This window comes from Diadema antillarum, unplaced genomic scaffold (assembly GCF_040938485.1).
Source record: "Diadema antillarum isolate AM-2024a unplaced genomic scaffold, OU_Dant_1.0 seq00000121_RagTag, whole genome shotgun sequence".
Classification (NCBI taxonomy): domain Eukaryota; kingdom Metazoa; phylum Echinodermata; class Echinoidea; order Diadematoida; family Diadematidae; genus Diadema; species Diadema antillarum.
Genome location: NW_027271201.1, coordinates 280,988 through 306,432, shown reverse-complemented (window position 1 = coordinate 306,432; position 25,445 = coordinate 280,988). Strand labels below are relative to the sequence as shown.

At 38.7% G+C, this 25,445-nt stretch overlaps 1 protein-coding gene across 1 annotated transcript in view; it reads left to right on the top strand.

The window, feature by feature from the left end:
* The first annotated feature begins 347 nt into the window (after positions 1-347).
* Positions 348-25,445, top strand: part of LOC139727158 (uncharacterized) — a 53,462-nt gene continuing 28,364 nt past the window's right edge. Inside the window, exons 1-3 of the mRNA XM_071638133.1 lie at positions 348-466; positions 2,455-2,624; positions 10,309-10,395. Coding sequence (XP_071494234.1) covers positions 2,496-2,624; positions 10,309-10,395 — 216 coding nt within the window. The 5' untranslated portion in view covers positions 348-466; positions 2,455-2,495. The remainder of the gene's footprint in view (positions 467-2,454; positions 2,625-10,308; positions 10,396-25,445) is intronic.

The following is a 25,445-nucleotide window of genomic DNA, read 5'->3' as shown; positions in this document are numbered from 1 at the left end:
AAAAAAAAGTAAGCCTTGCGAGTACAGTGACTGCTGATATAGGCGAACGATGTGAACGTGCGTAACACCACACCGACAGAAGTATCGTACAATGTACGTACTGCATGGCACCGTTTGTGTTGTGCTCTACAATCCACAGTATGATGCATCTAGCTAGCTAGCTACATGCACTCGCGATCAGAGTTATAGGGCCTCGATATGCGATCGAGAACTCATTCATTCATTCAGCAACCGGGCTACAATACGGGGCCAGCATTCTCACGTTGCTGAAGCTGCATTGACCTCCCTGGTTTGGCAGCACAGACAGGCCTGTAAAACTGCGAAGAATGAATGAAATCTGTGTTTGCTGTCTCGAATTCTCTTGCTAGCAAGTTGCTGCTTTTCTGTCGACATTTAGCGCATTTCTTGGCCGACTGGATATTGGTCAACTGAAATTGTGCGGCTGTTCACCGCTTTCTCAGCAGCAGTAAGTAAATACCACACCGCACCACTAAACGAACGTTCAATCAGTCGTAGCAAGGCAAACGGATCTGAAATCACACGAACGAACGATAAAATTACTGTCATTACTGAATACTGTTTTACTGAGTGATGTATTCACATTTACTAGCACGTTATTATACCAGTGACACACAATACAATGTATGCTGCATGCTGTAAATTTACAATGAGTTCTGGATTAAAATGTGAGTTGATCTTGAAAAACATCTCGATGATCAAGCGGGGAAGGCCCTTCAAGGGTAGGGAAACTGATTGACCGAAAGATCGGTCTGTATCTGTCCGTCGGGGAATGTTCTGCGGAGACTGCGTCTGGCTTCACGGATCCCCTCTGTCTACGGAGGACAGCGTTAATGGCGAAATATAAAAGAGTCCTCCGGACAGACGGATCTTTCTGTCTAGGAAACTGAGTCCTAACACTACTGACTGTAAAACGAGGAATGTTCGCGTGCATTTTAATTTCGCGAATTTCGCGAGCGCCAAGATTCGCGAAATGAAAATGCACGCGAAAGTTCTTGTCCACACTATAAGCATTGAATGCCAGTGGCAGTTCGCGAAAATTTCATGCCGCAAAAAAGGTCGTCAGCTCCAATTCGCGAAAAATTCATGCCGCGAATATATCATGTTTTACAGTAAATCCTATCCTAGGTAAGAAGAGAGACTAACGTTACGGTGACCCCGAGTAGAGTCAAAGACTCTAACCATTGCGTTAACTAACCGTTTGGGCTATCCTGGCGTTTGATCTAACGCCAACGGTTAGAAACCTATAACAGTTAGTTGTAGATAGTTGATCGACCAAAGGCAAGGGAGGTGTGAGAGCTCGAGAGAGAACCTCCCGATCAACCCATTATTGCATTATTACTCTGTTCATGAATCTCCACACTACAGACAGTCAAACCTGCCATAGCAACCACCTGTCTATAGCGGCCACCAAACACCCCCCCCCCCCCCCCCCCCCGAGAGAAAAGCCATGTAGATGACCCTGTCTATAGTGGCCACCTGTCTACAATGGCCACTTCTTCCATCTCCTTTGGGTGGCCGCTAGAGACGGGGTTAACTGTACGTCTGTATTCTTGTACAGAAGATGAATTCTCAGTAAATTGCCTGATACAGAACTTACAGCATTTGGTACTGCACCATTAGTTTCTGTTTCTGTGTCAGTGCCAATCTTCTGGTGTAATGAAGTAACTTGCAGTCTTCATTCGATGTAAGCTGATTTCCTTTCAGTAGTACAAGTAGTTCTTCTGTTTTTCTAGCTGGTGTTTTGAGGCAAAGGCTTGCTCCAGAAGAACCATTCTGTCATACATTGCATTTTACATCTGTTGCGTTTCATTCTCCATTCTTATTTTCACTCCACAAAAAAGATGCCGCGTTATTTATCTTAACTTCTTTTCATTAAAAAAAAAAAATCTTGGTTTGATAAAAAAATAAAGAGAGTATTTGGTAAGCACTGATGCACCTAATGATCTACCTGTTGAGAAGCAGGGTGAGAAAATATTTCATTTAATATATGCCTTGTCCGCCTTGGACTACTTAACATTTTTAACAGTGTTGGAATTTCAGAGCTTGGGTATTAGTTCCATAAGGATGTTCATCGTGTCACTACCGGCAACCAGGGACAGCCTGGTGGTAGTGTCGCTGCCCGGAAAGCAGTAGATGACAGGTTTGAGTCCAACTGGTTCCTTTTTCTGACATGTTTGTGCATTTGCAGATGAGCAGTTGCGATCTTAACAAATTTAATTTGTAGAGGGAGACAAAATGAAGAAGGTCGCACCTGAACCTTCACCCCTTTGAGTAATATCTTTCTTTCAAAAATATTTCTGTTGTGAAAGTCTGCAATTTTGTGACATTTCCTCTCAAAAAACAGTGCCAATTAGTGGCAAGATCCCCCAGACAAATTCATAAGGCACTGAATGGACTTAAAAGAGTTAAATGTGGCTTGATTTTGATTGACAGGTGGGGGAAAGCAAGGCGAGCCCCACACACAGCGTCTTACCATGAATCCCATGCTCCGCTGGGCCTCCGCCATTCACGACGTCAAGAGCACCCAGGGAGAGGAGAGGATGCAGAGGAAGCGTGACGCTCAGAGGGTCAAGCTGCGGCAGGAGAAGGAGAAGAGGCGACTGGTAAGGACCGAGGCTGAAATGCAGACTAGCCTGCTTCCAGAGACCTCCCAACCATTCTGTTTGGAGGAAAGAGTCTAAATTTTGACCATTCTCAGCTCTTGTTTCAGTAGGAGTTTCCTACCGTATTTTTCTCAGTAATTTTACAACACACTCCTATGGGAACTGCTCTTTCTTTCCTACTTATGGGCCAAATAATCTCTTTTTTTCCAGTTGGAAGGGTTGGGGGTCTGACATTGTTTAATGTTGGGATATTTGATGATGTGGATATGGGTTTATATCCAAACACCAGTTAGCCATCTGGGTAAATATCATATGACGTCAGCAGAACATTTATAATGTTCTCCGATGAATAGAACATTATTAGGATCATTCTCCTATAGAGTACCAGAGTGTGACATCATAGCCATTGTCATTGAAATTGGTTCTAAACATTAAAACAACCTCATGTAACCCTGTGCATGCAGTGGTTGCTCAACCATGCTTGAACAAAAGATTGTGACATCATCTTTTGGTACTCGGTTAGAGAACAAATTTGCATTGAGATGAACATATAGCAAACAATAGAAGCGAGGGAAATGTACTGCATGATATGTTTATAGGTAGCTCAGCTGTAGTGAGTTTGTTTCTAAAGCTGTGAAATTGGGTACCGGTACCACAAAAAATTCAAGCTACAGGTACGTGCTAAGTACTTTGAAAGTATTCTGAATAACAGTAGATGACTGTTTAGGATGTACAAAATTGTGATAAAATCTGGGCTTAAAAACCTTTGTGAGGGAGGTTTTTGTCCTGCAATAGCTCTGAAAGGAGACCTCCAGATAATTTATATTTTTTTACAGTGAACATCTATAAGTTGGTTATACTGGGTAAAGAGTTGCAGAATTTATAATGATTGGGATCGGGAATAAGAGTGTTTTCAGAGTTGATAACAAATCACATAAAACAAGGATGATGACATAGTAATAATAATAGCAGGGCCCTCTGGTAAAGCAGTGGCAACACTGAAGAGGCTACCCTGGGTAAATAAGACCTTATCATTATACATAGCAGCTTCATGTATAAGTATGAATGCTTGGGTGCTCTTGTCTTCATCCCTATTCAGTTAACATGTTTCTTGGGTTTTTTCAAATTATTTGTTGGCTCAAGGGACACAATAAATTCTGCAAATCCTAACATCGCTCTACTACATAATGTAATTTTTGTAAATCTTCTGTAGGGTCCCTTTAAACCCTTCAGATGAATCCTTCTGTATGTCCCCCCCCCCCCCCCCCCCCCCATGCCAGTCATCATCCAAATGAAAAGTCGGATCTAAATGTTACATTCATGTAGGCGTGGGACTTGTGCTCAGGCTAGCTCTGCTGTCTGCCCTTTCTGAAGTACTGTAGACACATTGTCTCTCTGCTAGTGACATGAACTTGCAATTTTAAGTCAATAATGGTTTCGGGCAAAGCACTGAGACCGGACCCACTGAAAGTGATATCTTTTGCAAGCTTGCGCAAGCATTCATGAATGCGCTCTTTCTCCGGAAGGAACGCCACAAATTAGATGATTCTTGTGGAAGTGTCACTTGAATTTAACAGGCTGGGAATGGCACCCAAGACTTGCTTTTGCCGTATCATCAGTTCCACAGCATTGTATATCGCATGGGTAGCCAGGGACGGTAGCAATTTTAAAAGGACACATGGATGATATTGCCAGTCAGATGTGGATGTACAATTGATAACTTAAGGTCAAATTTCATACCATGTTTAAATTTGCTGTAGAAAAAAAAAATAACATTGAACAAATAATGGTTCAATGGTTGTCAGCCTTGGATGTAGGATTAAAGGGAACGTAAACCCAAAGAGCAATGTGGATTGAGTGAAAGCAGCAACATTAGTAGAACACATCAGTGAAAGTTTGAGGAAAATTGGGCAATCGATGTAAAAGTTATGAATTTTTAAAGTTTTGGTGTTAGAACTGCTGGGTAAGGAGACTGCTAGAGGTTATGACGTATGAGAGGACTACAACATGAAGAAATTATAAAGGGAATTCAATAGAAATTCATTTTTTATGAAAATTACACATTCCATCAACTTGATACTGACATATGTTAAGGGTAGCACTTATTCTCCCTGCTTTCTGAAAGCGGTTAGTCAAGTACTCTTTCATTTTGCTGTAAAAGTGATTTTTTGTTGAATTCCTTTTATATTTTCTTTATATTGTTGTCCACTCATACGTCATAACCTCTAGTAGTCTCCTCATCCAGCGGTTCCAACACCAAAACTTTAAAAATTCATAACTTTTGCATCGATTGTCCGATTTTCCTCAAACTTTCACTGATGTGTTCTATTAATGTTAATGCTTTTACTCAATCCACATTGCTCTTTGGGTTTGCATTCCCTTTAAAGCCAAAACATAGTTCTGGTATGCCTGCAAAAGTTGCCAAATTTCGCTCCCAAATGTGAATGTATGCCTAAGAAATGTGCAAAATAACGTTGTAATAACAAGATATTCGATGGGTAATAACGAAAATACGAAATATTATACCAAAATGGTTCGCCGCAGTCGCAATCTCAGAACTTACACAATCGGGGTTAGGCTAAACTCGGAGTCGGGGACAACTTGGCCCGCCGACAACTCGGCCTCGCTTTGACGGCAGGCCGAGTTGTCCCTCTGGATTGTACAGTGTTGTACTATGGGAGCATAGCTATGGGAGTATTTATAGCGCTTCGCATTCTGGCTAGTCGCAGTTGTGGTCCGAGTTGATACAACGCACTCATCAAAAAACCTCTTTGGTGCGCATGCAAAATTAGTGTGCGCCTATATTTTTATCTAAAACCAATCAAAGAGGCTTGATAAACAACAACAACAACTTCTCAGGTGATGTGCGTAATACGCTTGAGGACCGCACGCTGTCCATTTGTTTTGTACAGGATTAGCGCGCACTTTCCTGTCTGTTCAGTTAAGCCTCGTTTGGTATACATAATGTGGCGATCATGAACTGCGTGTAAATTGTCTGAAAAATTGGCCGAGTTTTCCCTGAGACCGAGTTAGTCTGGATCCTTCTGGAATAAAAGTCAGTATACCGACTCTTATTTTTGATCTCAAAATACTCAAAACAACTCATCATCCTGGCAAATCGCGTCAGCCAGGTAAGTTTCTTCGTAGACTCTTTCGATATATTGCAAGCAAATATGAAATGGTGCCAGATGGGTTCTCAAATCCTTACCAAAAGTATGTTTTCACTTTAACCCGTTGAGGACGGGCTAATTTTGCGACAACATGCATTCCCACAGACCCTTGCCCGAGTATACTCGGGACTCATCCTCAACTGGTTAAGAGAGTCTTGGGACTTGAGAGTTTCCAATGTTTTCACAAAGTAGTCATTAGTTCCAATCATGTAAAAATGCATATTAGGAAAAAACATAAGACGAAATGTCAAGACCTCACAGTCTCCCATTAACCTTAAGTACACAAATCTTTTATGTTAAATATCACTTATTTGACATGAAATCAGTATGAAAAACTCACATTCAGTGGATTCATCATGTTACTTTTTTATGCTGCTGTGTAGCAATAACCTACCAGTGATGACACAGGCTTGTAGTGCTAACCTATGGACCCAAAACATTGACTTTGACATCATATTTTTGTACACAAACTGATTGAAGAGATATTGGCAAATCACCCAAGCCATTCTGTGTACTTGTTTACTACCAATATTGCTATTTGCAGCAGTATGTGAAGCTTTGAAGATTTTGGATGATTTTCTTGTTTGAAATCAGATTTGTGTGAAACTTCTCTCAAATCCATCGATGTGATTTTACTCTTGATTTGAAAGTTGATGTGAACATGGTTTCAAATCGCACAAGCAAATGACACACTTTATTTATCTACAACTGTAGGCCATGGGAAGCAGTTATAGGTCATGTGTGCATGAGCAATTTGTCACCCAGATTTGCATCAGTGGCTTCAATTTCATCATCATTAAACAGTCATCATTGTACTGAAAACAGTCCTCTCTTCTGCCTGCAGTCTGCAGTTTGAACTGTCAAATCTTGCTGTAAAATGTACACATATCTGAGAAATGTATGAAGTAATATATACACGCTGTGATGCAATTTTTGTAGGGGAATGATGAAAATGCAAAATATTAGCCAAAAAAAAAAAAAAAAAAAAAATTAAGTTGGAAGTACAGTACTGCAGTCTTATAGCATACCCGTCCATGGTTGATACAGCTGCATGTATTTTTCTTTTGTAAGTGATTTATCAGTAATCAACAAATCAGGCCATTGCATCTCCATCTATCCTGAATTGCATGGCAGCTTGTTGGAAAATATGATTGCTAGGGCATGATTGGTCATCACATTACATTCTCAGTACCCGCTTTTTAATGGGAAGGGCACTTTCGGAAAAAAATTTGTATGCTTACAATGCACTTTATTTCACACTTTTGATCTCAAAATACTTCAAAACAACTCATTATCCTGGTAAATCTTGTCAGCCAGACAAGTTTCTTGGTAAACCCTTTTGATGTACTGCAAGCAATTTCCAAATGATGGTAGATGAATTTTGAGCCCTTCTGAGAACTATGTTTGGGCTTTAAAAAAATGAAACAGATCAGAACACCTCATATTTTTTTTTTTCATGCAGAAATGAGCTCATTTTGATAGCCAGCAAGGTCAATAAACTAGATCCTTTTATCTTCAGGTGATTTTTTTTTTTTTTTTTTTTTGGGGGGGGGGGGGGGGCATGGGGGAACACACAGTACAAGAGAATTATGTAGCACAGTCACGTTTCCTTTGTCAAACAAATACCAGGGGTACATATTGTAGATCTAGGATGAGGAAATTAATGCATGCTAATAATGTGGCACAAGGTTTTTATCTTCAAATCACTTTTTCAGTGAAGTGTGCGGTGGCAGGAATGCAATAAAGGGCTACAACTATTAGAAATTGTACTTATCAGTCATAGCTGTCATAAAGTGTGAACTGCTCTGTACATATTTATAATCATGAGCATTAATTATAAGTGGTATTTGCGTCTTGAAAAGTTTGACATTGTAGGTTTTGATGCTGGTAGATGTGTCAAGTTTATCTTATTTTCATTACTGCACTCCAATTTTTTTGACACATGAAATGGTGATGTCTCCTTAATAACACATATTTCCTCTGTGTGATGTCAACTACAAGACCCCCAGTTGTCAGCTCTGACAGTGAAGGGAAAGCATTTATTAAAATCAACCTTGCATTTGTTTCCTCATAATGCAGTGTAGTGATGAATTTGACATGAATTAAATATAAGACAGTTTTAGGCTTCAAGATACAAGTATGGTCAATATCAAGTTTCTGTCAAGTTTTAAAATGCAAATATGCAACAACTTGTAATTACATATTCTTTCTGACAGGTCTGATTATAATTGAGGCAGTGAGTGCAAATTGGATTTTTCATAAGTCTAGTTTTACGCCATCATCCTCTCCAGTAGTTTCAAGTTTTGAAAGTGCATAAACAGTTTTACTACTATCACTTTTTAATAGTTTGATACAGAATGCCGAATGAGACGTCCTGGCTGAGAGTTTTTTAATCTTCATAGTATTACCAGAAATTTAACTTTTGGAACAGGACCAAGCCAAAGACCCCTCCCCAAAAAACAACAACATGTTAACAAACAAACAAAACAATACACATCATCAACAACAGCAACAACAACAACAACAGCAACAACAACAACAACAACAACAACACACACATACATGCACACACACAACAGCAACAACAGAAGAAAACAAAGCAAAATTGGAGGGGGGAATGAGTATCATGCCTTTCCATACACACTGTATCTTGATGTTAACGATGGAATGCATTTCCTTTCCACTATAGAATTAAGTGCTGATGCAAGAAGTATGATGTAATTCATATAACAGACCTACAGTGTACCATCAGCCTGCAGTGTTTATCATAGAATTTGAGAAGCTTGCTAATGGAGCCTAATGGTTTCTGCGAGCAGAGTATTACATTAGTATTGAAGTGGAGTGGAGGAATATATGCCTGAAAGTCGTACTGGTACTTCTAATGGTACAAGCCATGGAATTTGTTGAACAATAGTCTCTAGCATGATTTTATGCATTTTATATGCTTCTATCATTGTCAGTTTTGTATGGGTCACTGTGTAGAGTATGAATGAACCATCCAAATTTAATGATATGCAATTTCTTTACTTCTGTTTCTTTATGACACAGCAGGCATTCATTGTGTGTTTTAGGTACAATTAATGTTCTTATAAATGGAAGTGTCACTGCTGCTTTGCTTTAATAGGAAGAATAAAATAACCATTAGATAATGAATAATAACAATAAGTGACAATCTTGGGAGCAGATTTAAAACAAAGTTAATGAGAATAACACTTCATATTTGCAAAACTAATGTTGACTGTGTTAGAAATGCTGATGAAATGTGGGGACTTGGAAAGGCTTTACAAAAGAGATTCTTCCTTTTACAGTCTACATCTGTGCATGTATTTCACACATTTTTGCTGGTGCACACAGAGAACAAGGTGGACATACTGATGCTGCCACTCTTCAGTTTTCCATCTGCTGCCCTGGGGTGATGCAGTCTTGTTTTTTTTTTTTTTTCCCCTGTCCTCCTGTATCTTTCTCAAGTTAGTGCCTTGTCTGTCACACTAGTGGTAAAAAATTGTAAGAGATGCATCACAAAAAAGCACTTTCTAGATGGGATTTGAAGAGAATGTGATGTATAAAAAGTGTGTGATATGGGACCACATTTGATACACAAATAAGGCATTAAATACAAAATGGCATGATTTTATGAGCATAGAATATTCTGTGTTTAGTTATTAATTTTTCCAGAATTTTCCATCTGGCAGCATTTTAGTGTCATCAGAACTAATGTCAGAGCAGTTCATCCACTGTGTTCTGCAATATGTTTTCAATACTACAAATTTGTACATGGATTCATAGAGATGCTCAGCATACCGGTACATACAATGTACAACGTGCATGGGTACATGTACACATGAAAAATAACAACCTTTTGATGCGTCAAGTCCTGGAAGATTTGTGCAGCGGATATTATCATCTTGTCATGATTTAATCCAATGGATGCTGTGGAGAAACATACGTAGAACTGATTTAATTCAGTAGATCTGCACAAAGTCAAGATATTACCGGTAACCGAAAGTTGAGAGGGAAAGAAAACTTCATGGTCTTCTAAAATGTGCTGCCAGTTTAAAAAGTGAGCAATCAGGAAGCTTTTGAATACTCAGCAACCAAATCAAACAATTTCATATGAACAACAAAGAGCAATGAGTATGGAAAGCTGTTTTTTTTTTATGAATCGAACACAGCACCAAATCATGGAATTACTTGCATTTTTTAGGACTTGTTGTGTTGAAGCAGTGATACATGTGAACGTGGCAAGTAAATTGTTAATATGCAAATTAAATTGGCATATGGGAACCACACGTGCATTTTCTCAATGCATGGCATGGAGACTGAATCTTGTGGCTTCTTCTCCGACATATTTCACTATAATTATCTGGGGGCACAGCACGTGTAGTGCTGTATGCCAGGATATAGCGGAGTGGGCGGAAGCCAATGAATTCTCGCAAAGCCGTTGTCCTCCCCCGAAGGCTTCAAGTCCTGATCGGTTGATACATCATGAATTTTTATCTCATTTTTTTTGGCAGGATGCCATCGAGAGGGAGAACAGGCGCAGACTGAACCAGGAGGGGGCGGCCGAGAGAGAGGGCGGGGATGAGCAGAGGAACGAGGAGGTAATTATTGACCGACTTTTATTATGATTGTTACAAGGCCTCATTCAAAAGATTCCTGGCCAGTTTGAGAGCAGTCATGATCAGAGACTAGTCAGATTTCTCATCATTTTACCATGATAATGATTGGATACATTATGAATTCGATGCTTACTTATTCCCATCATTGCTTTTTATATCAAGATCTTTTGTTGTTGTTTTTTCTCTCTTTTATTTACAAAATACATGTTTATGCCTCCGCTCCAGAGGGCATTTTGTTTTCAGGTTGTCTGTCTACTGTAGATGTCTCCCCCCCCCCATCTCAGTTCCAATCTGTGAAATACAGCCGTAATGACTTCTCAGTTACAAAACAGGCAACTTGCAATTACAACATGTAAGTGAATTGTAGCTTGCATGAGATGGATACACTATAATATTTCAGACATATGAACACATGCTATATGTTTCTATCTCCGTCTGTTTGACTATAGATTCAGATTCAGATTAACCTTTTTATTGGTCTATGATGGGACATAGAAATTTTAATTTTGTTTCCATTGACATTTGTGCAATAATCATGACAGTACAAACATCTTACATCACAGTTACGTATATATTTCAATGAAAGTTACAATGAACACAAAAAGCACCCTACAATTATCTATTACTAGTATTCAATCATACATACATGCACAAATATTTTTTCTTTAACCCCATAAAGCCCAGGCTACTTTGACCCTTCCCAGGTCCCAGAATTTAAAGATTGCAGATTGATGATATGATACTACAGACAAAACTTGTGTGAACAATTCAAAATGACACAAAATAAAATGGTAATCTTTGAAAACTTCTGTATGAACAGAGCTTTATATGTTTATTTACATACACACAAATCTTGAGGCATTGAATTTAAGCTATGTAGAATCAACTTTCTCTGACAGATTAGACACACTGTGGAAAGAAAAAACTCACTTAAAAAAAGAAATAAAAAAAATGCAATAAAGGCGATTATCTTTGTCTTCATTAAATACTTCACTGAGCTAGAGACGTATTTCTCAGCCTCCAGTGCACAACTGTACATCCTTGGGAAAGCACTTACAACAAACCAGTACAAACGTCCGTTGTCTGAATGCATAACGCCATTGCAAGTAATTGCGCGCATATTCAGCAATTTGTCAATCAGTTGCAATAAAAACAGTTTGATACAAGAATTCATTCATATGATGCAGAACTTGAATAGAGCTTACTAGCAAGGGCATGGGAACACATTCCAGTCATTGATTGCCTTTGGGAGTATCGTGTTTGCTAATTGAATGCAGCCATCACCACATGAATAACATATCACCTTTGTTTGGAATCGTATGTAATTTTTTCCATCCAATGGGGTAAATGAATCTCGTCAATCACATCAGGGAGGTATTATAGCACCTCCCTGATCACATAGTACTGTCTCCTGTCTCCAGTTCATCAGCAGTTCTTATACAACGTAGCTTTCGGGTTGTGGTTGTCCACTTCATGATACATGAAATAATTTATGCAGTACACATCTCTCCTGATGAATCTACATTGTATATGACTGATTAGGTAATTGCAGCTCTGTTAGAGACATGTTTAGTAATAAGATGATTCATTTCTATTAACAAATGAAGGCTACATGACACATGTCATTGAATTTGCTTGCCTTTAACATATTGGTATTGATGGGTTTTATGAGCATACTTTTTGCTATTATTGACCAGGAGCTTCTCTATGGCATATATAATATACCTTTGAATATTATGTATATGAAGCACCGTGTGGTACCCTTGGGTACCGCATTATATGGCGCCATCTCGTGTTGTGAAGATTCATATTTACACGTCGTAATCATGGCTGCCAAAGTTTAGCACTCGACAAGAATGATCCCAATACCAATTCAGCCCTGTCATGGATTTTTACTTCTTTTTACTGTAATTACAATGATGATAGTACCATTTTTGTTTTACTAAGATGTTATTTCAATTTTGAGAAGTCGTTCAGAATGAGATCATTTTAATCCACAAAAGGTGTCAATTACAAAATTATTTTACAGCTTGCATGGATTGGTAATGCATTGTGTGGTGCAGCTGTCTGTGTGTGACACTGAGTTCAGTGCTAGAGTGGGAGTGATGAGCAGCATTGATGTTATTACGCATACCGAGTGGCTGCATTGCTTAGAATGTAAACAAACTTTTCTTCATAGAAAGCACAAAAACTTAAAGTCATCTAAGTTTTGCTAGCCCAGAGTACAGCACAAAAACAAACAAACAAACAGATGATTCAACAAAATGGCATATTCCTATTTGCTATTTCTTATTACATAGAAATATGCAATGTGTATGCCATGCATATGCACATATCATGCACATCTGTTGTAGTACTTCACATTAAATTTGTTTGCTTCATGAACATATTTGCTGCTGATGTGCATTTTACTATACGTGTCTAGATCTATGTCTATTGTCTATCTTCATCTGATGTGAACATGTCGATAGTAGCTGTGAAGATTAAAAGGTGGGACATCTTGCATACTGTAAAAGTTGATATTTGAGCACGACTAATTTTTCGCGCTCGGCCGGGTAAGGAGAGTTTTGCGTGTTTTTAATTTTGCGGAATCAAGACATCAAGTACAAGAACATATGGCAAGCAAAAATATTCGCATGCTTTTATTTTCGCGTTAGTCTCTGGTTGCGCGAAATGCGCGAAAATTTCCACCTTAATTACAATAGTTCTTATATTAAGCCTGATATAACTGCAGGGTATTTGTTCATAATTTTCAAAGTCAATGGCACTTTGATGTGTGTGTTTGTCACATAGGAGGGTTATACAGTAACTTCAAGGTGCCATCCTACCTTTTTGTATTTCCTCATCAACATACCATGTTATAGTAATATCAGGTTAGTATTTGAATAAGTTTAGCCACTTGTACATATATAAAATATCAGGGAGTCATGGAATTGCTATAAATGCACACAAAAAATTTTGCAAGCTCAAGTACATGTATGCCACTGCAGGAAGAGGAACATCTTGAAATTTAACAATGGCACATCACATTAATTGACAAGTTTGCCATTTTCCTTTTTTTAAGTGTGTGTTTCTTTTTTTTTATGTTTTATTGATTAAAAAACAAACAACAAATAGCAGTCAGTGAATATGAACAGCCAAACTTTATTGTGTATGAATGTTGATACCATAACCAATAGTGTTAATTTACTGTCACTTTCACTTTGCAGTTAAAAATGTTGCTGAAAGGAAAGCAGAAAGAGATGTATCATGCAAATTTATGTAAAACAAACAGGTGAAATCTTTGAAGGCTTCCGTGGTGGTAGAACGTTGGGTGGTAGAAGGCTTCACGGTGCACCACGTATTCTTTCTGGAGTAAGTGAGTGGCCCTGAAAAGGGCCTACCCAATCCCGACGTTTCGGCAAGCATGTTCTCGCCGTTCTCAAGGGAATGAGAATGGCGAGAACATGCTTGCCGAAACGTCGGGATTGGGTACAGCCGTAGGCCCTTTTCAGGGCCACTCACTTACTCCAGAAAGAATACGTGGTGCACCGTGAAGCCTTCTACCACCCAAAACAAACAGGTGCTACCCAGAGAGGCACTACATATGAAAAGCCCCTAGGGTTGTTCATTTAAGAGTGTGCTATTTTAATTGGAGTTTCATACAAGCTGTAGTATTTTCAGTCATGGGTCTGTATGTATGTTTTCAAAAACATAAAAATCTTTCAGACAGATTCTGTTAACTTCCTATTCAGAGCTCCTATAGAGAATCAACATTCATTATGCTAATTATTTCATGGGGAATGTGACAAGTGTCACTTCAAAGAATTGTGCAGGACCGGATCCATTAGAAGGAAATGATGTAACCAGACATTAATTATAGCCATTGGGTGATGACTAATTCTTCACTGTCAGTTGTTAACGTTTTCACATGTACGTAGAAAACTAATGAGGTGTCATTTTCAGAGTAGATACGATTTCTTTAGACAATTCAGTTTCAATGAACAGAGGGGGCAGCTTGTGTATGTACATGTACATGTAGCATCATTTTAGCCCATATCCTGTCTATCTTTATCATTTTACAGCATTGTTTAATGTGTTTAGTCCACACAGACATCTAAAATGAACAAAAGATATCCCAACAGAAAAAATAATAAATGGAAAAGAGAATGTTTTTGAGTTGTACGCAGGCATCAAAAAGCAACTAATCAGTAATACTGTAGTTCATGGCAGTTAATACTGTTGAATTGGTGGAGATGCTACGTGTACATGGTAAGTCCAGAGCCATTTCAAATTTTGTGGAAGAGGGTATGATATATCCACCTGGTAAGGATTATTCTGCAGGTAAAGTGTATAACCATGGTCAGATTGGAAACGGCAAACTGGGTGATGGCAGGACCAGTTTTTTAGTCTGTAATTGTGGTTCCATGACATTTGCTCCTGCAACAATTGCTCCCGTTTAAACATCTGCACACTATTAAAAAGCGAACATAAATTCTAATCACAAACATATCCCTAACCTTTATCGTAATCCACATGTCAAAATAAACCTAAAGCCTTGTCACAACCCTAACACTATCCCATGGAAACCCTTGGAGAAAATAAGACCAGAGCAATTGTCGCAGGAGCAAATGTCGTGTCACTATAATTATACATGAATTCATAACATCAGAGACAACCTGCTTTTACACAGAATTGGCCCAAAAACACACACACACACACACACACACACACACACACAACCTCTCCCCCCCACAAATTCTTGATATACACCCCCTCCCCCCCCCCCCCCCCCACACACACACACTTACAATGTAGACGACAAGTATGTAATTGATTTTCATTGCTGCAAGCGTAGATGAGTGGTTGTAGAGTACCTTGCCTGGAAGTTTGTCTTTGACTTTGCGGCATCTGGCAGCTCGTGTCGGGGGAATGGGGAACACGATAGGTTATGCTGCCGTGTGCTGTCCGCCATCCAGCGCTGTCTCAAATGCCCTTCGGCTTTGTATCCGTCTCTTCTTTCTTCAGTGGAGCACACGATGAGACTGGTAGATAAATATGGCACCCTCTTCCTCCTCCTCCTCCCCTCCTTCTTCTTCTTCTTCTTCTTCTTTTTCTTTTTTTTTTTTCTTCTTCTTCTTCTTCTTCTTCATCTTCATTTTCTTCTTTGTCAATTTTACATCTTCCTGTCTAATGAATGACAAAATCACATGTCACCACGATGTACAATGTGTAGGTAACGGCTTTTGTCAGTACGGTATATTCGTAGTGGCGCGTAAGGACGCAATGCTTATTGAAATGATTTTAACCTCATGTCTAGAAGAGAGAGGTGTACAATATAACATTCTGCCCTTATCATCCAGTATCTAAGACCAAGATAAAACAATTCAGCATTGGTCTTATATCTTTGTCTGTCCAGTAATTTCCTCTGAATTACAATTCATATGATGCATTAATATGAATGAGGACCATAAACTGCCAATGTCTCATGCGCTACATTCAGGTCCTCTTCAGGTGATCTGGAGAGTCAAAGGTTCTTCATTAATACCAATCCTTCCGAAGTGTCTTCATTACCATGCAAGGATCAGGGGCGGATCCAGAAATTCTGTAAAGGGGGGCGCAACTGATATTTCTTTTTTCATTTTTTTCTTTTTATTTCTTATGTTTTTATTGGAGAAATAAAGAGGGGGGGGCGTGTGCCGGTTGCGCCCCCCTCTGGATCCGCCAAGTGCTGGAGAGTATTATCACCAACTAAAAGGTCTCAATTACCATTCATCTTTCCCATTATTCCCTCCCTCCCGTCAATCCTGTTTTCCATATTACCATCCTTTTCTGTTCTTCCCTCTATCCTGTTTTCTGTATTACCATTCATTTCTGTTTGTTCTTCCATCCCTCTATCCTGTTCTCTACATGTACATTGTGTAAAGCCATCCATACAGCGATGCATCTGTCCATCCCATCCCTCCATCCCTCTTTCCATTTCTGTACACTGGTTACTGCGAGCGAGTGTTGTAGAATTCTACAGCTGTCTTGCCTTCGGGTCATCTTTTGTTTACAAGTTATAGCGTCCTCCGTATCTCTTCCACTAGCATGGAGATGGAATAGGAAGATGATTTCCAAACCATTATTTGCAGCTCTAGTTTGATTTCATTTTGCTACTCTTCAGAACTTGTGATAGTACAGCCATTTTTTTTTTGTGTGTGTGGTCGTGAATGCGATACGAAAATCAGTGCACTCAAAAGAGCTGCAGGCTAGTGCATGATCAGTGTGTTCAGTTTCACAGAGTGTATTTCAGGAAGGTGCATTTATAGACTGTCTCTGTTTTCTGTGCTCTTGTGTTTCCTATTCTCTCTTCTTCTGAGTTATTTATTTTTTTTTAATGAAGAAAAGATTCCCCACTTGTATTCGCTTGTTTGTACGTGTACAACAGTAAGATGTAAGACCACATTGGGAAGGGGTCTACAGCAAAACTTGGCTCATCTGGGCGTGAAAATGAAATGTCAGCTTGTATTGAATACTACAATGAAGTACTACTGTAAAAGTGGATATTTTTGCGTGAGTAATTTTTTGCGCTAAGCCGGTTTATGTAATATTTGTGTGGTTTTTTTTTCATTCTGAGGAATCAGGACATCAATTACAAGAATATAATAATGGCCTGCAAAAATAATTGTGTGCTTGTATTTTCGCGCTAGCTTCTGGTTGTGCGGAATGCGCGAAAATGTTCACACCGCAAAAGTTTCCACCTTTTACAGGCAGTACTTATTCAGTTTACACGGGTCTGTAGTCACAATTATGAAGTTACCTGTATGTGAATTTAACACTGGTATGGAGGTGTATCCTATTAGCGAATGATTTTTATTTAATTCCTCCTGACGCACAACATTATGCTTCAATTCAGCTAAAGATCTCCTAGAAGATAGTTAAAATTCTGATAAATTTAGCTGTAACAGTATTATTTGAAAACTAAGCCACGCACTTAACAAAATCAGTATTTCAAATAACCCTTCCACAAAAACCGTGTCTTTTTACCGACGCAAATCATATTGTATTATTACCGAACATGCCCCCTCTGTATGGGGAAATTTAGGCATTGCATTTTCGGTCAATGTTATTAACGCAGAATAACAAACATAAACATTTCAGCGATTATTACTATAATTTGTACTGTGTACTTAACGTTTTTTGCTGCAGTTTAGTAAACTTGTGCACCGGCCTCCCTTGTGAGCAACAGCGCGTGCATAGTGCAATGGATGCGCGCGTATACGAGTTGTTTAACGGGCTTCCATTGAAAATGTACACGTTCGGTAATAGGATACTGTTTGGTAATAGGATACCTGCCTATACTGTTTTTTGAGCTGAATGGGAGATGGCTCAAGAAATTCTAGAATATCACTGAAAATTGTTTGCTGGAAGAGTGACTCACTGAGCACTATTAAATCAATGTTTAGTTTGAGCAAACCTCCAACACATGCTTTTATAATTCATCAGTTGCCAACTTGAGTGCTAATTTGTGGAAACTGAAGTCACCAGAATGCTTTAGAAATTTCTTCCTCTTAATTTAGTTTTCTTGCTATCACCTTTTACCATCTACACCAACGAGAAGTTGTGACTTTGTGGAGGAGAAAATTGTTCTGCACCTGCGACAAACGCCATTTCCCACACTTCGCTAGAAAAATGGCACAACAGAGCGCAAAATTTATGACTTAGCTGGAAGCGTGCTGCCACGTTTGGCATTGAGAACCCTCACTGCTGAGAACTCATGAATTTTTGTCACGTTACGTCCACTTCATGGTAAGATAACTCTTCGTCATCACAAGTCAGATGTGAAGTGAAGCTAACCAGCCAGGGTATTGTTTGCCTAATGTCTGTAAGGCAGTGCCAGTTTTCCATGGAAATCATGTTCGCAAAAAAAGAACAAATAAACATAAATAAAATAAAATGGAAGTTTTCCTGGGGTTGGTAATATTGCAGATTTCTACCACAGTGTGAGAGGATTAGGATCTAAAATATCACCAATATATTTTCCCTGTATATGAAAGCTTGTCACGCTGATTGAACACACGTGAGCATCATGCTCTGGGCTTTGATTTCTGCATGCAGCAATCAGCAGCAAGGTCGTAGCTGGATTTGAATTTTCGCACCTCTCTCCCTTCCGTCCACGTCCCATCTCTCCGTCTGTGTCAATTCCTCCCTGTTTGCGATGGCATCGTGTTGCACCAACCGGAAATGGCTCTTTCCAAATGTGCCATGCTCTGTTTATATCCAAGCAAAATCCCAAAAGAGGAATGTGAGAGGAACGTTTTTTTTTTTTTCAGCTTGATTTTTTTTTAAAAGCTACCTTTGCCTGTCTCTCATTTGTCATGAATATGCTACCTGAGAGAGAGAGAGAGATCAGAGGGGGAGGGGTGGTGGGGAGAAAAAGAGAGCTAAGGTACCGCAAGAGAGTACAGTTCCCTTCTAATAAGACAGAAATTTATGATATTCGGTAGTGTGCTATATTTGCATTTGACACCTTCTCTTGTTTTCATACCACCACAAGACATGTTGTCTGAAGATGAAATGACATTTTTTAGATCAGCATAGACATGTTGATTCAACATTTTTACATCAGCGTGCTGAAAATTTGTCTGTCAGAAACAGTTATGCAGAAAAGAAGTCTCACAAACTCTAATTGAAAAACAATTGTCTGTAAATATGATGACAATTAAGAAATTGAAATTGATTATGGTCAGTAGCTACAATATAAGAAGTATGAAATGACTTCATACTTGCATGTTTATACAGTAGTCAATCCATACAGAGAGAGGAGAATTTCTGGCTTCGGTTGTGTTGTTAACACAGCTAGAGTTCAGTGTACGATCTACAGTAAACTGTAAATGTTGTGTGGACTGTTCAAATTACTCTCAGTTTCAAGATAATTGTAGCTGAGTGCTTTGACGAAATCAAGACAATTTCAAAAGCATATGAATAGAGGAAATAGCAGCGAGTTTCAAAAAAAATGGTTTGTTATAATGTGAATTTTTACAATAGACAAGGTTCGATGATGTCAAAAATGTGTACCTGAGGGGCAAAAACAATCTCATGTATATTAAGCACATAGCTCTAGCGTATGCGTACTACTTACCTGCATACCAACCTGCCTGGCTGGCCTGATATGATGAGACACGGGATGAAACACTTAGCCGTTTGCTCCCCATATAGGGCCTACAGTTCTTGCCTCTCAGCAAGTTGAGCCATGGCTTGGTAATGCCTTTGGAACCTTGTCTACACTAACCAGTAGATGACAATGCACAGTGTGCTTCAAATATTCCTGCATTATATATAACATGATTGTTAATGTATTACCTTTGGTCCATTTGCTGAATGCTAAAGTGTACTTGCACTGCTCAGCACACGGATGGCCAACGACTCAAAGGGTAACTGCCACGGGACAGTCGTAAAATCTTTGTCAAGTCTTTGTACTTGTCATGGCACTGTCTAAACAATTTTAGTGAGCATTGCGAGAAGCACCTCCTACACTATTACTTCCCTGAAGTCATACTTTCCTTTGTTTGGTACTGTTTTGCTTTGTTTTGTTTTTTCCATTTTAAAGTACTATTCATTGTTCCATCTTCATTAGGTAGAGAAAAAGAAATTCTCTTGTTGGCTCTGTGTTGTTTTAGTTCACTAGCAGATGTTTTCATCAAGTGTCATATATCGCCAAGTGTCTTTATAGTCATTCTCTTTCCTGATTGGCTACATGTATATGCCATATTTACTGCAGAAGAAAGTCGCTGTAGTATTACTCTGTATTATTCTCCACATCAGACATCAACACCTACACGTTGGACCACAGGATTATAATGAAAGCATTGTTCCTTGTTTCTTCCTCCCCCGTCTGCCTTCATTCCTCATAAAGAGGATCTTAGCTTATGCTAAGTGTTTCGTGCCCTTGTGGCCGCAATCAAGATCGAGGATAAAGTCTGACTACCTCTGTATTTCTTGGTTGGTTAAATTGGCTTTATCCTTTTATCTCCCACACAGCCAGATATTATGCAGAGGGCAGGAGGTGTCCTATGCTGGCACTGGTGATGTTTTCCTGTTCATCCTCACTTCATCTGAAAAAAAAAATATTGAAGATGGAGAATGATGCAAAATTATTGCCTATTCATCTCAGAGGTATTCCTTTATAAATAAGAAAAATAAAGTACCTCTTTATTTATTTATTTATTTATTTATTTATTTATTTATTTATTTATTTCACAGTAAGATGCAATGAGGGATAGAGCTATAGTACTTCTGGCTTTTAGGTCCTGCTCTAATCCACGGGGAATGCTGATGGCACCATTTGATGAATCTATTTAAGTTGTTGCCCCTTTAGTTTTTGGACATGCTCTGTTAGCATTGCGGACAAATATGCAAGGTTGATTGAAAAGATGGCTATAGGAGTCTTGTGGCAATACATGCATCATATATATGTGAGATGCTTGTGCAGATTGCTCGAGTATTCAGTCAAGATATACATCTATAGAGAAGGCCCCATGGCCAGATATGAGCAGTGGAATGCTGTCACTTGAAATATACACTGTACATGGCGGATGATAGAGAATTCAAGGTTTTGAAACACACGGATTATGCAGTACTTGTGTGATGTGTTGGCGATACAAATTGTATGTCTGTTGTGTGTGTGTGTGTGTGTGTGTGTATTATGCATGTAAGTATGTGTGTGTATGCGTGTGTGTGTTTGTGTGCGTGCATTTGTGTGTGTGTGTGTGTGTGTGTGTGTGTGTGTGTGTGTGTGTGTGTGTGTGTATTTCTGTACATTATGGTAGTATGGGTCTTCCAGATTATTTGTATAAACATACAGGAAAGAAACCCCATTATGTTTTCGAGCTTTCTCATTCGTTATTGATTGATTCTACCAACTTCCACTTTTGAGCAGCTGAGGTATCTCAAGGGTGCCAGGGGGCGCCCGAGTACCCATTAACGTTGAGCACCATCAGAAGGCCCATCTTCCAGCAGAGGTCATCGTGCCGGCCCATAGAATACATGATGGCATTTCCATCGTTAACCATGACGAGATTGGTAAATTCCTCTTCGTTAAGTGAACATTTCCCCCTTGGGCCCAGAACATGACTATTTTATGACTGCAATTAGGAATATACTTCGGGCATCAATTTTGGGAAGTAAAACTCCAGCGTAGTCTGACTTAATCTGCTCCTCTTTGTTTTTGTTTTCTTGTTCAGGCTTTCTTCTCCTCTTCCATATCTTCTATTAATGGGCCCATTCACATTCAAGCAGAAGTTATCTTTTTTGGTACCATGATGCAAAAAAAAAAAAGATTTTATTTGCCACCATTTGCACATGGCATAAAGATCAGAGCAACCAACTCTTTTTTTTTTCATGCCATTTCCACGCACAGGGTGAGGCAAATTTTTGCAAGAGATTTTCAAAAAAATAAATCAAGATAGACTTTTTTTTTGCATCGTGATACAGACTGCAACAGTCAACCCTTTTTTTTTTTCATGATCACACACAAGAATTAACGGTTTTTGCATCAAGCTGCAGAAATCAATTTTTGTAGACCTTTCATTCTGATGTGAACAGTATTAATGGTAGTATCTCCCATTTGTTCTATACCATGCGGATTTGTCCTGAGCATGGTAGTTCACGTTACAAACTTTCCCCTTGTAAAAAATCTCATGCGGTGTATGCACTAACTTGTCTTTCTTTATCCATTTGTTAAACCCTTTCTATTTTCTATTATTTCAGTAGACCACTATAGCCCACGACATCAAAATCCTGAGTTTAGTACCTGTTTAACTCATTTTGTCGTCTTGAAGGGGTAATTTGTTATAAAATAAAGTCACAAGGATGGATCCATGCAACAGAATTTTAAGAACTCATTCTTTGATATTTCTTTATGAGGTTGGCTAAAAATATGATAGACATTGGATCTTTGTTTCCTGAGTTTAGTACCTGTTTAACTCATTTTGTCGTCTTGAAGGGGTAATTTGTTATAAAATAAAGTCACAAGGATGGATCCATGCAACAGAATTTTAAGAACTCATTCTTTGATATTTCTTTATGAGGTTGGCTAAAAATATGATAGACATTGGATCTTTGTTTCTTACAATTGTAAATAGCAGCTGCATGTTATGAATGAAAATCTCTATAATTCTTAGTCAGAACACAACCATCCTTTTTAGAATGGCATCCATCCCTTGAAGATTTTTTTTTCTCCCATCAATTAAAAATCTAGTAGCCAAACCCTACATCGGTATGTATATTTTGAATGCTTCAAATGCTCCAATACCTCTCTTTTGTACTCTTGTTATAAATCTGTCATATGTGTGATGAAGAATTATTTTTCTAAGTGGTTCTTGTACCCATATAGAATGTTACAAAACATGTACAAACTATTTGTTTATAGTAAAAATGAAAGCAGAAGGATTGCGCATGGGATGATGAATTTTGGACATATTCATTGGATTTTTATGAGATTGTTCGTGTGAAAGGAAATGCATGCAGGCTGTTATTGTCATAAAGTTTATCAAAAAGTGTGCCATATTTTTCCCATTAATCATTATAGTTTTATCATCAGAAATCTACTCTCTAAAAAAATCGAGTGAAAATATTCACTCTTAAAGGAGTGAATACAAAAGAGAGTGAATTTAGAGTGAAATTGGAGTGAATTTTGAGTGAAAATGTTCATTTTCACTCATTTTGGAGTGACCTCAGGGATCACTCGAAGATTTAGGAGTGATCCCTGAGGTCACTCCAAAACGAGTGAAAATGAACATTTTCACTCAAAATTCACTCCAATTTCACTCTAAATTCACTCTCTTTTGTATTCACTCCTTTAAGAGTGAATGTTTTCACTCGATTTTTTTTTAGAGAGTAATCAGATTGTATCCAATCCATTAGTGACTCATCTGCTCATCATATGATACTTTCTCTTTCTTTCTCTCTCTTTCTCTCTTTCATTGTATGGGTACTGTAAAATCAGAAATGTTCACATGCATTTTAAATTCACAAATTTCATGAGAGCGGAGATTCACAAAATAGAAATGTACACAAAGATTCTTGTCTACAGTACATGACTATATATCCATAGAATGCCAGTGAAAAAACGTTGTCGACTCTAATTCACAGTAATATACAGTGCAAATATCTTGCTTTACAGTACTAAGGGGTAAAACATGCAGTTCGTCTAAATTGCATTAATGCCGTAGGTTTTTCTTATCAGAAGGGATCATATGATATATTATTGTTGTTGTTGTTTTTTTTGAGGGGGGATATGTCTGAAAGGGGTTATGAGTGGGTTATTTGTGTGAAGAAAAAAAAAGTGGTTTGCAGACAGTTTTATTTTCCCTTATCAGAAGTGTGCAGCATTATGTTTGTTGGTCATATTTCGTAAAGAAAATATCCACTAGTGGCCCATCTTGCTCGTCTTATGATTTTCTCATCCATCTCTTTTTCTTTTTGTAATCTCTCTCTCTTTACTCCTTCGCACCCTGCTGTATGTTCCTCAAACTCTTCTTTTCTTGCATCAATTCTTCTGCAAGCAGTGGTCTGCGTCTCCATGGAGACGGATAAAAGAGAGGTGCAATACATCACACACAGCCATTTATCTATCGCAGGAAACCATCATGGCTGTTTAGTTCATCAAAGCATGGACCTGATCAAAGCTGAAAGATCTTATGGGAATTATCCCTGCTGCTAGCCTCTTAAAGGTGTGATAGGAAAGCCTGAGTAGAAAATTGTGCCTCTGTGATGGTTATTGTCTTGCAAAGATACTCATTTTTTTTTTTTATTGCATCTTTTGTTGTTGTTAATAATTCAAGAGTCATTTTTGTTGAAATGTGCAAAAGTGTGTCTACTAGTGGTCAAATTTTTGATGATCCGTTACGTGGAATAATGAAGATTTGTGTAACCTTCCCATGTTTTCGACTAACAAAGTAACAATATTTGAAGAAGAAAGTGTGTGCAGAGTAGAGGTACAATGTCTTTGAATGCACACAAACACAAATTATGCAGGGGAACAATCATTGTTTCAGTGGTACGTGTACAACAACTGAAGAGTTTCATGCGGAGTCGAACCTGTGCAACCCAAACTGCATGCTAGATCATCCCTCGTACATGTGCAATTTGTTGCAAAATTTGGCTAGTTATTCCCTTGGTGTGCAATTTTGCAGTGTGAATAGACACTTGCAATTTTGCTAAGTTTCACTTTGCAAAATTTCCCTATGAGAATGGCCCTTTATAGTGAACATGAATTCCAGAAATCAAACAACTTGTAAAGAATATCATTTCATTCACCATCATATCATGTACAGTGTACACAGTTTTGATCAAGAACAGAGAAGGAACTTCTTTGATGGCAGTTCCAGTTGACTAAACATACATTGTGTACTGTACAATGTATACACCATATATTTAGCGAGTCTAAATTTTCGCGAATCGGGACTTAGCAATGATTTCGCGATCATGGAGTACTGAACTGGACGGAGAAATGTGCGTACCAATACGTCACATTCATATTGAGATCAGTGTAAATTTTTTCGGATTCGTGGAGTGGGAAGGTGAACCTGGTTCAGATGAATTTGAGAATCCCTGTAATGGATTGTGTGTAATTGTGCTCTGTCACTGATATCTATCTAGATACACACACAGCCGAAGAATCTCTACCGGAGTCAATCGTCACTGATGAGCATTCACTTCTGTTTCTGTTTTGGTTCCGTCGGGAAACTTTACTCCGCCAACTTGGATTGTTTGTGGCTGACGTGCACTATTTGTGGTTTTCAGTGGCCAGCGAATTGACGTTTCCCCGCGCCAACAAGGCACAACCCAAACTGTGATTTTCCTTGCAAATTGGGGACAGTCAATACGCGTGTGAATAGTCAGTTAAAAACAGAACAAAAAAGAAGATAAGATGCCTACCTGCTTGGTTGGAGGGGGGGTGGGGGGGGGGGGTGGGAAGAGAATAAAGAAGGAATTGACTCTCTCAAAACAAGTCTCTTTGCGACCTACTTGCCCAATTATGCAAATGGGTTAGGGGACTTACATGTATC